The 12,467-nt window shown below is 43.2% G+C and overlaps 1 protein-coding gene across 15 annotated transcripts in view; it reads right to left on the bottom strand.

Moving 5' to 3' along the window:
- Positions 1-9,602, bottom strand: part of AAK1 (AP2 associated kinase 1) — a 175,449-nt gene extending 165,847 nt beyond the window's left edge. For 14 of the 15 annotated variants that reach the window (XM_081264711.1, XM_081264721.1, XM_081264723.1 and 11 more), the window contains exons 1-2: positions 8,215-8,411; positions 7,520-7,900 (exon numbers count right to left, since the gene is read on the bottom strand). In XM_081264711.1, the coding sequence (XP_081120837.1) occupies positions 7,520-7,682 (163 nt within the window). In that variant the 5' untranslated portion in view covers positions 7,683-7,900; positions 8,215-8,411. The other variant, XM_081264720.1, reaches the window with a different exon arrangement.
- Between the last annotated feature and the right edge of the window lie 2,865 nt (positions 9,603-12,467).

The raw sequence follows: 12,467 nt of genomic DNA, 5'->3' as shown, positions 1-12,467 counted from the left end.
AAAGGAAAAAATGCCGGGCACAGTGGTGCACACCTGTAATCCCAGTGGCTTGAGAGGCTGAGGCAGGAGGATTGCAAGTTTAAAGCCAGCCTCAGCAACTGAGAGGCACTAAGCAACTCAGTGAGACCCTGTCTCTAAATAAAATACAAAATAGGGCTGGGGCTGGAGCTCGGGCTCAGTGGCCGAGTGCCCTTGAGTTCAATCCCCAATATTAAAAAAAAAAAAAAAGGACAAAAATTCTTACATGTGCTATAACCTAGACAAACAGGAACCCTTGTGCATGTTAGTGGACATTTAAAATTGGACATTATGCTAAGTGAAATAAGCCAGTCACAAAAATACATTTATGATTCCACTAACATGTGGTATAATAAATAGAAATAAAAATAAAATAAAGTAGTTAAAATCAAAGAATCAGAAAGTGGACAGTGGTTGCCAGAGAATAGAGGAAGTGGGTAAAGGGAGTTATTGTTTAATGGGTACAGAATTTCCATTTTACAAGATGAAAATAGCTATGGAGATGTATGATGATGATGGTTGACCACTGTGAATGTATTTACTATCACTAAACTATGCACTTGAAAGTGGTATAATGGTAGATTTTCTTAAATATATTTTACCACAACAAAAAAATTGGGAAAAATAAGATTTTATCTTTAATATGTAACATATGGGGCTGGGGATGTGGCTCAAGCGGTAGCGCGCTCACCTAGCATGCGTGAGGCCCGGGTTTGATCCTCAGCACCACATACAAACAAAAATGTTGGGCTGGGGATGTGGCTCAAGCGGTAGCGCGCTCGCCTGGCATGCGTGCGGCCTGGGTTCGATCCTCAGCACCACATACCAACAAAGATGTTGTGTCTGCCGAGAACTAAAAAAAAAATAAATATTAAAAAAAAATTCTCTCTCTCTCTCTCCCCTCTCTCACTCTCTCTTTAAAAAAAAAAAAGGTTGTGTCCGCCAAAAATTATTAAAAAAAAAAATCTCTCTCTCTCTCTCCCTCTCTCACTCTCTCTTTAAAAAAAAAAAAAAATATGTAACATATGGCCCAACACAAGTACTCCCTTTGAGTCTATAGCATCTCATATCAGAGGTTGATTCTGACAGCCTTTTAGCTCACTGTCAGATATTGAAGTTCACATGGGCTTGGTTAAGTGGATTTTCTAGTAACATTGTTGTAAATGAATTAACCCTCATAAAACAAAAAGAGGCTTAAAAAGATTCCGGTAATGAAATCTTGGATTAAAGATAATACAAGTATAAATGAACAAGAGATTGGCAAAGTTGTCATTTCTCTTTCTGGTATATTCATCATTACAATGTAAAAACAATTACTGTCTAAAAAGACGTAACAAGTTCACCAAAACCTTGTTAATAAGATCACTTAAAATATGGATTTGCATCCACTATCATTCATAATGAACTTCATTCTAAGGACACAGTGTGCCTTCAGATATTGGCTAAAGATAGTAGGACATGAATATAACTTATAAACAAGCTACATATATGAAAGGATAGCAAGCTTTTTAACAGTAATACTCTAGAAATTTAGACATATGCCCTAAACCCAAATGGCCCAACAGAACTTTTTTGATGACAAAATAGTCTTATCTGTCCTGGCCAAAACTGTAAGCACTACTACACGTGGCCATTAAGTAACTAAAACATGGCCAGTGTGTCTGAAGAATTAAATTGTTATTTTGTTTAATTTTAGATTATTGAACTTTAAATAGCCAATGTAGCTTGTGGCTACTTTATTAAACATCACAGCCCTGGGCTACTAATAGATTATTACCTCTATCTCAAGGCATACAGCTGCCAGCAAACAGTGCATCTTCCTGCTTTTGTGTCTTTGGCCATGTTGTCCTCTCTGCCTAGAATGTTTTCACATTTGAAGATGTCCTCAATGCCACCTTTGTTTACCTTTCCCTGACTACATGCACCCAAAAAAATTACCTGCTCCCCTTGTTTGGTTGCCCTGGGCCTTTTACATCCTCCATTGTAGCATTTACAACTCTTTTCTCACATATCTCAAGTTCCATGATTGTGAGTTCCTCAAAGTAGAACCGTCTTATTCATCTCCACATGATGCCAGCACAGAGTCAGTGCTTTTCGGCAATATTTACTGGATAATGCAGTGAATAAAATGACAAACCTTGATCTCCCAATTCATAATGCACTGCTCTTCCAATACACCAAAATATGGGTCCAAAAACATAGACTCAGGTGAGTCTTTGCTACCTCACAGCCTAGATGCTACTTCAATATATAATACCATTTCTATTTCTATTTCTTTGTCTCTGTCAGACACGGATGTCACAGTTACCTCTTAAGTAGGTTCTGAAGGCATCCCTCCAAGAGTGCAAGATGAAAGTGGATGGTGGTATTAGCCCCCTTTCTGAAAGGTTAACTTTCAAATATTGCAAGTTAAAATGATGGCTTGAATGCAGTAGTATTTGAGGAGATATTTTGTTAATATTTATTAAGCCTTTATCAAGTACTCTTCATGCCATTTTATCTAATGACGTACAACTATATGCCTTCCCCCATACTGTCCCACTCAAAACCCATGTGTTCTCTCTTCATTATCTCTCATTAAATGAGCTTGACTTCATTAGAAAGACCAACAAAAAGGCTTTGACCATGGCAAATGCTTATTCTGGACTTCATTTCTGAATTTTGGATTTGGCTATATTTAGCAAAGCTATAATCGTCATCATACCCGAAGCCAGGAAGAAGACACCATTCTCAAACCACCCCCTGAAAATCTGCAGTTGCCTCTAAAAAACCAGACTTCCCAGCAGGCAAAGACATCTGAAGTGGGAGGGATCAAACTGATACTTGCGTCAAGAGAAGGCCTCGGGTGCTTATAACTAATCTCTGCCTGGCTCTCAAGGTTCTCCACAAACTAATTTCTTTCTTGTCTCGCCAACAGACCTTCTGTCTAGTCAAACATCCTCAGTCACCCTGCTCAGTCCTTTCCGTAACAGTGGTCATTTTATCACTCCCTACCTACACCATCTCCCCACACCTGCCTGCTTCTGCTTCAAGCTTCTTGCCTCTTAGGACACTTCTAGAACACCTCTTCCCTAGACATTAGCTGTTCCCTTTCCCCACAATTAGCACAGGACTGAGGCACAGTAGAGGAACAGCACGTATTTGTAGAGATTTGATAGTTCTTCAAAAGGCCCAGGGCCACTGAAGAAAGTAAGCAGCAAACACATTCAAATGTACCTTCGAGAGCAAATGTAAAGGAATTTCATTCTACCACCTTATGTCCTTTCCTTGATTATGGAGGGAAACTTACACCAAATGTTAACATTAAACTAAGTCAGTATTCCCAAAGCTGATTTTGTTTCACCACTCTACACCTCTGCATATGCACTGCCTCTGGCTAGAAGTCCTTGGGTAACCCCGAGCTGGAACATCTGCTGGGTAATTTCCATTCTTGTTCAAAACTTCCATCATCTAGGGGCCCTCATCCCCAGACCCCTTCTCTTTATCATCTTAACATCTCTTAATATCTACCACATGCCAAGGCCCATGCTAAGTATAGGATGCTTATCTCAGGGTTATTTGCTACTTATTGGTCTACTCGTCCATGCCCCATCCAACCTATTTATTGTCTCTGAAATCTAACACAGTGCCTGCCACAAAGAAGCACAAATAAATGTTTACAAGATGTGTACATACACGCCTCATATCAATACTACCAATGTGTTTGAATTATATACCATATGTGAATTTTTTTTTCTTGGTGGTTCACACATTTTTAAGCCCCACTACATTATTCTATAGATAGGAGAAATTACTAGTTCTCTGATAGGGCATCTTAGTTATCATTAGCACTGGACCTAGTTTCTTTTGGTCTAGGCGAAAAAACCCTTCTAAGAAGCCAGCTGTCCACCTTATTCAGAACTGATACAGCTCAGGGATGTTGTATCGGACACAGCAGGCATTCAACACTTCCTTGTTGTTAAAGCTTAGAAATAAGGACTCATACAGCTAAGGAAATAGACAAAAGCACCGATTCTCAGTCCTTCTTTAAGCACTGCTCTATTTCTCCCATTGAGCTCATTCTGGAAGCTTAAACCAAACCTTCCCTTGATATCACATGCCCATTAACTCAGACATGACTTAGCTTCTCATAATAGCATCCTCACCAAGAAAGTTAGAAAGTATCCACCCCAGCACCCTGCCTGGAGATACCCAAAGCTAACTCAAGACTTAAAGCCTTCACTTCCCCCTACCCACAGCCGTGTCCCCTCTGGAATACTTAGTGAATCAGAAGAGCAAGGTTAATGCAACTGACAGAGAGACAGCAACCCTAGCAACCCAGAATTCTCCTGTCTTACCTAGCATCTGTTTCTTAGGGTTCTTTCAATTCTTCATTATGAAGCACAGACCAATACCAACATTAGGGAAAAAGAAATACTCAATGGGATGTGGTGGTAATCAAATCTCTTTGAAGCCTTCCCCACACCAAACTCCCTAAACTGCCTGATCACTGCCCTGGGCATATAGTATATAACTCTGTCCTTAAACAACTCTGGCTGGGACTGGTAAATAGGTGAGCACCTACAGACTCAGAGAAGAGGGACCAAGGAAGGACTGTGACTACCCAACATTTATCTGTTGATCCTTTAATGAGCTAATGAGACCTCTGCAAAGAACATCTTGATCAGCCCACCCACAATGGGGAAAAAGCTTTGGATTGCAACAGCTAAAATAGCCCTCACACTGACATACATTCCCTTTAACTAAATATATATATTGATGGCAAACAGTGGCTATCATTTATTGACCACCTGAAAAATGTTAAATACTATATGTATATATACATACATCCTTATTTAATCCTCAAGACCATTCACAGAGCAGTGGTTCCCAAAAATCTCCCTAGGAACTTGTTAAAGCCCCACACCCACAGTCTCTGGAGTGAGGCCTACAAATCTGTAATTCTAACAAGCTCCCAGGTGATGACACTATTCCTGATAAGGGCTCCAAGCTTTAAGAACACTGCCATAGGGAAACAGATTCAAGACAGGTTTAGAATGTTTTGTCCAAGTTCCACAGCTGGTAAAGAACTGATCCAGAACTTGAACCTAGACCTGTCCAACTCTACAGACAGTGCTAAAAACCATACTAGTTACAGATGAGTGTATATCTTATCTTCCCAAATTCACTGGCAGCTCCATAAAGGCAGATTTCACATGTTAGACATCTCTCATCCCATTCAGAACTCAGAAGTGCCTTTGGTCTTGGTAGGCACTACATAAACACTTTGTATACTAACTCCCACATATCTACATATTTCTAAAGCCACAAATTCAAACTCAATTACAGTCAAAGAACACTAAGAACAACACTGCCAGACCCAATTTTACATGACACTCTCTGCTACTGAGTCTTTGCCCATACTGCCACCACATTGGTTAATGCCTACCCATTCTTTGGTCACTTTCTCCAGGCAACAGTTCTTGGCTCCCTAAAAATTGGGTTCCCCCAAAAAACAAATTGGCAGCCACTGCACCCTAAGCATACCTCCATGATAGCACTAATTACTCTATTATATCTGGCTATTTTCCATCTCTTACAGCAGTTTGTAAACTCATATCTGGTTTAATATCATGTCTCCAGACCCTAGCATGATGCCAGGCACATTACGGGCATTCTATAATTGTTTGTTGAATGAATAAACAAACAAATGAATGCAGAGCTGCAAGCCTTAAGTTCTGCTTAAAAACATCATAAGGTATGATGCACCATTCTCAGGGATGAATTCCAGGGCAGAGGACGGCAGCCTAGATAACGAAGACCAATTCTGCCTTTTTTTCTTCCACATCTCTCTTCTCAGACTTGGAGAATGGGCATCACTTAGGGCAACACCATCCATGAGACAACATCTAAGCTAAACAATATGTTCCTAGGCTATAAGGTTAGCAGGGAGGAAAGAACTCTCTCATTCCTCCTGATCTCTCCCTCACACACACTTCTCTATTTCTTCACCCCTCTGCAGTCAAGGGCTTTGGCACAGGGATGAAATAGACATATCAGACTCAAGGGTACAGATCTGGCAGCGGGCACAGAAGCATCTCCCATCCTGCACCAAAGCCCACAAGGAAGGATCCAGAGGGACAGTGACTCAGGCCCCAAATTAAGTCCAGTTAAAGCAATACTGAGAATAAAAAAGAGCAATAATTTCACAAGGACATTAGGTGTCAGTACCTTTTTTTTTAATAGTGTTTTTCAAGTGCTGGTTTCAAACCTATCCCCAGAAACTGGGCCCTGTTGAATCCAGTGGTTATACAAGCTGCAAAACACACACAGATTCTCCCTCTTCCCAACCTACCCACCAGCCTATATGATATCATGACAGGCATTTCCTAGGTCCAGGTAGGGATCCCTGTTTTACCCTTAGCCTGTAAAAGGCTCCTTTTTAAAGAGACCTCTTAGCTTTCTCTCTTCCCTAGCTAATAAGCTGTTCCCTACCACCATGTTGCAGTAATAGACTTCCCCCTTCCCCAACACCTCACAGTCTATAACATAACCTACAGCAGGTTGGCCCCATCCAATTAGTTTGAATTGCTTCATGCCAAGGGAAATTGCTGCTTTTATTAAAAATAAAAGCACACTAAGCAGGCAATGAGCTGTGAAAACTATGAGTCTGGCATAATTATGAAGGTCGAGGTTAAGGTTATCAAAAGAGACAGGCAAAGATTTCCCGAAAGCCTGGGAGATAAAGATATATATCCACACATATACATAGATATAGATATACAAACGAACACACACACAAGGCATTTCCACAGATCCAAAAAAACATCCTGGTCAATAGAGGGAAAACAAAATCAGGGCCACTCACAAGTTTTTCTTAATAAAAACAGGAGGAACAGGGGCCTCCAAGTCTGAATTCAAAATAGTCACATTCATTTCACATAATTTGTTACCTTAGCTATATCCTAGGGATCTGATTGGGTCAGGAAACAAACCTAGTAAAATTCACCAAGAGCCTTGGCCCTTGGAAAAATACATTTCTATTCCCCCAAAGTACTGTCTTCCTTTCAAATGTCTGCTTAAGGAAGTGGGAAAGTTGGGTTGAAGAAACCCCTCTCTCTTCTTATAGATTCCCTCCATCTCCACCCTTCAGCATTGACATCGATATTTCAAGTTTCAGAAGATCACAAGCCCACCACCCCACATTAAATATGAAGCTTTACACTTTTGCACATATGATCTGCATAATTTGGTAAGGGAACCATGGTGGGTTTTCAACGCTTTTTTTCTTAAATAAAAAGCCAGTGAGGTAAACAATTTCGGCAACCCCTACCCCTTTAAGCTCTGTCACTTTCCAATCTCAGTTTTAAATCTCTCAAGGACAATGACTCACAGGGAAAGTGAAGGAGGAAGGGGAGGGTCAACTGGTCAAAACCCATTCATACATTCAACAACTAGAAACCAGAGTCTTGCCACATCAGCACAAGATTTTTAATTTACGGAGCACTGAGTTCCACCTTACCTTCCGCCAACACCTCGTCCACTGTGACCTGCTGTCGACCGATGCCAAAGACCCTCCCGATGTAGCCACTGCCCAGGCCCGAGGTGCTGCCCCCTCCTCCACTAGAGCCAGAGCCCAGGCCAGAGCCGCCCTGCTCTCGCCGGGAGTCGAAAAACTTCTTCATCTTGCAAATAGGAAGCAGGAAAGCAAAATACCGATGGTTTCTAGATTTTTTTTTAAAGAGATCTAAGGATTTCTTCTCGGATTTCAGCTCCGAGAGGAGCCACCCGAATCCGGCCGTGGGGGTGGGGGCTGAAGGAGGATGCCTATAGGAATATGCGTGTCAATCGCGCGGCGGGTGTCCTCCTCCTCCTCCAGAGAGCGATTCGCGTAAGTTTAAACCTGTGATGACAGAGGAAGAGAGAGAAAAGATGAATCAGTAACACACTTAAAAATTCAACTGCTGAGTCCTAGGGGTAGCAAAAGCCATCATCTAGGCTTCATGCATTTTCCTAGCGAGAAAAACCCTAGAGCTGAAAACGCATCCCCAGTCCCAGAACCTCAGATCCCTGTGGCCCGAGGCTCCGAGAAAGAAGGGATTTCGGGCCGCCCTGGGCAGCGCCGACCCTGCCCGGCACTGCCTCCCCCTCCTCCCCGAACCCCCCGCCGCCCTGAGAGGCAGCCGCCCCGAGAGGCAGCATCCCCGCGGCACCCACTTGAGATGGCTCGGCGGCCGGCGCCCAACTACCAGCCCCGCAACATTGTCACGGCCGCCGTGCCGGCCTGCGACGCTGAGAGGAGGCGGCGCTGCAGCCAGAGCCCCGGCCGCGTTCGGCGCCTGCCCGCCCGCCAGCTGATTCCCGGAGCGCTTGGCTGAGACTGACCCGCCGCCCCTCCCCCGCGCGCGCTCCCGCCCGCTCCATCCACCCAACCAGGAAGTGAACCGCCGCCGGAAGTGCCTCTCGTGGCGGCGCGGCCTGGCCGGCCCGCGTCTACGGCCGCTCCTCGGTCGCGACAGACAAGAAGGAGTCGATGACGAGAAGAGAACGGGAGAAGGGGGTCTCAGTGCAGAAAGAGTCTTGAAAAAGAACGTTGCTATCGCCCTGCCGCAGGGCACCCTGGGAAAGATAGCTCAGCGTAGCCCGGCAGCTGGACTACAACTCCCAGGATGCGCCTGGGAGGAGCGGGCGTGGCGCAGACCGTGGCCTCCGCGGCCTCGAAGATGGTTAGTGGGGTGGTGCAGAAGTAGGGATTCGGTTATTTAAACACATCCGGTAAAGAAACTGCCAGGGGCTAGGTTTCCCCGCTACTGCATGTTCCACTCTTCTGGAGCCATCTTACTTGCGGCCTGGCCTCCTGGCACAAGGGACTCTGGGGATTGTGGTTTCCAAACAGATGGAGACTGACACCTGAAGGACGCGGCTTAACCGCTTAGCCCCAAGCTGGCCCTGCGGGGCTTCCAGACGTCACCTGAGCAGAAGGTGGAGGAGAGAGGGCGATGGGAACATGGTGCTAGCAGTGGGTTCATGCCACATCGGAACTCCAGCCCTAAGGGAAAGCCGGTGCTCGCCCCCCCTCACCCCGCCCCGAGTTCGAAAGGTACTATTGCTCCCAGGTGATAGAGCCGGCTCAGCGGTCAGGTCCGAGGTAGGCGCTGAAAGAACGCCTGCCTGGTCAGCTCCTCCTCCGGAAATCTGCGGGCGAGATTCAAACCGACAGACTGCTCAAGGCTGGGTTCAGGGCACATCCTGGGGAAGAGCGCCCGTTGATTCGACCTCAAAGTTTGCGGGGCTTATCAGCCCCCAATGACCCTCAATTCTTCCATCTTTGCTGAGGCTATGGTTTTACCTGATGCTCACTAACCCCATCCCTAGCCAGACCTTCAAAATTCTTCCACTGATGCTTATTTTGCCCTGAAACCGCCTGCTTGCCGAAGGCGGGGGTGGACTGTGTGATTTGCCTCGGTCGAACGCAGAAGATTTGGAAGTCGCTTGGTGCCCTTCTGTCCCTAGATTTCCTGATGATACCGAATCCCTGCCCTCTCCGCGCCCCCCCCCCCAAAAAATCCATAATTTTTCTGATCTGTGAATATAGGTTATTTCTCACCTCCACCTGTTCACTCTAATGCTGCGACAGCCCTCTGGGCTTGTTATTCGTCCCAGAATTTCTTCAGCTGGTATTTGAGGAGAATAGAGAAGGGTGCCCCACAAAGGGGGGAAATGGTTCTTGCTTTCCTTGATCTGAATATTGAGCTGGGCTGGGCTGGGCTAGTGGTGGCGGCCGCCGCTCCTGCTGCGGCTTCTGGTTTCAGGTAGTGCCACTGTAATTAAACTCCCTGAGTAGAGATAGAGTCAGTGTTGCCACCTCAGTTCACAAATTCATGCAGCCACCTCCAGGGTGAAATGCAGCACCTGCTAAAACATTCCCTCAGAGCAAGCCCACGGAGGCATGTTCTCTGCACCTTCCTTAAAAGGCTAAATTTTTGTCAAAGTAAGTTTGGAACTGATCTTAAAATAGATGGGAAACCTTGTTGACCCCCATCTTTTTTCATCTATTAGTCTTGACTAACTTTTTTTAAAAGAAAATCTGTTAGGTCCTGTTGCTATGTCAATTTTTTACTTTCCTCAACTTTTCTAGTACCAGACCAAGGTCAGGTTTATATAGATCTCAAATCTCACTTCAGAGCTACAAAAACTTCCAATAGGATTAACGTAGCTTTGGATGCTTTGATCAGAATCTGAGTGAGGTGGTTTAAAAAAAAAAAACAAAAACACTAGATTCCTTGCCTTTCATTCTCTCCAAGATTCTAGTAACAATTAAAATGACAAATCCACAGATTTCCTTGCTTCATATATATTAGGTTATTTAATCCTCACAACAAACCTATGAAAGAGGGTATTATTTTCAAACTCATTTTAGAGACAGGGAAGTAAAGCGCAAAGATATGAACTTGCTAACAACTTACAAAGCCAGGATTCAAACCCACATGTTTTGGTTTCATGGGCTCAGCTCTTAACTGTCTACACTGAATTCTCTACCTAGAAAGAGCAAACATAAAAACTGATTAAAAGACATTAATATAGTTAAAAACCTATCTACAAGTAGCATAGAACCAGAAGACAGGAAACCTCTGTCACTCCATATCTGTGATCACTGAGACCTCACCATCTATTTTCTCAGCCTTAAAACTAGAATTCTCTTACAACTCTTGAGTAATTGTCTATTTCCTGAGTATAAACTAATCACACATCAGCCTCCGTAATCTCAAGACTTCTACAACACTTCTTTCTGTATAATTTGTCCAACTCTGCTTTGCATTCTTATTCAACTTTTCATATAATCACCTCAATCAGGTATCTCAAAGTTAGGGAACAGTCTTCTACAGTTATGCCCTTGAACATCTATTATTACAATTGTTTAAATGTGCTCTTACCAATACTGATATAAATTAATTGATTTCAAATTATCTGTGACACAAAAGAGCAATCTCAGGTAGAAAAATTGATTTGAAGTGCTCTACATCAGGTGAGCTTTTGAAATAGGTCTAGGAAATATTGTAGTTAAATTACCAATTAAAGGGAGTAGAAAAGGAAACTGACATTTTCTATGTATCTTCCATACCTCAGTGACTGCTTTTACTAAAGCACTTGACATATTATCTTGTTTAATCCTCATGGCTGCATCCTAGCAAAGTGGGGTACTGTTATCTACCCATAGTAAAGCAGTATTAAAGTACTGTTATACTACTTAAGAATCTACTTTGAGGCTGTGATTGTGGCTCAGTGATAGAGCACTTGCCATGCACATGTGAAACACTGGGTTCAATCAGTACCACAAGAAAATTAATAAATAAAATTATATAAAAAATCTACTTTGATACCCTTATACTGTTATCCTCACTTTTATTTTTCAATACTAGGGATTGAACCCAGGGGTGCTTACACCACTATGCTACATCCCCAATTGTTTTTATTTGTTTTGAAAAAGGGTCTTGCCAAGTTGCCAAGGCTGGCCTCAAATTTGTGATCCTCCCAAGTAGCTGAGATTATAGGCATGTGCCACCAGACCAGGCCTGTTATCCCAATTTTTTTTTGAAAGGGGAGAGTTGGTTATTGAAGAGAGTCTCTGTATCACTGAGTCACATCCAGCCCTTTTTATTTTTTATTTTGAGACAGGGTCTCACTAAGTTACTTAGAGCCTGGCTAAATTGCTGAGGCAAGCCTTGAACTTGTTATCCTCCTACCTCAGCCTTCCAAATTACTGGGATTACAGACAGGCACTACGGTGCCCAGCTATCCCCAGTTTGTTTTTTGTTTTGGTTTGGTTTTGTCTTTAAAAAAAAAATGGTAGTTGTAGATGAACAGCATGCTTTTTTTGTTTTGTTTTGTTTTTATATAGTGCTGAAGATCGAACCCAGTGCCTCACACATGCTAGGCAAGCACTCTGCCACTAAGCTGCAGCCCCAGCCCCTATCCCCAGTTTTTATAGATGAACAATGAAGATTTTATTCATAGAAGATGGATGTGTATGTCTTGTTAGGTTTAGAGGAAATGATTTGATCTGTAGCGTGGCTAAACACGTGACCATAAACTCATTTGTGGAAAAGATGTACTACCATCTTTAGAGGACATCAAAGATTTAAGGACCTTAACTAAGTCAGGCACTGTGTTGGATATTTAACCATATCATTTAACTTTAGCAATACACCTATGAGATGTGTGTTACTTTTATTTTATCAATGTGTAAACAGTCTGAGCAAGGTTAAAGTGTGTCAAATTTTGCTCCACACAGCCTTCAAGGGCAGAGCCAGAATCAGAACTAGACTAACCTCAAAACCCACATCATTTTCACTACATCTTGTAGCCATTTTCTGTTGCTATCTTTTAGCCCAGTAACTTGTTAAAGATGCAAATTATTGAACCCAACCAAAACTAAATAAGAGTGAGAATAGAGGCAACAATCTCTTTCC

Source organism: Spermophilus citellus (assembly GCF_964194105.1).
Source record: "Spermophilus citellus genome assembly, chromosome: 13".
NCBI classification, from domain to species: Eukaryota; Metazoa; Chordata; class Mammalia; order Rodentia; family Sciuridae; genus Spermophilus; species Spermophilus citellus.
Note: the sequence above shows the minus strand (reverse complement) of the source record. Positions and strands in the feature narration are given on the sequence as shown.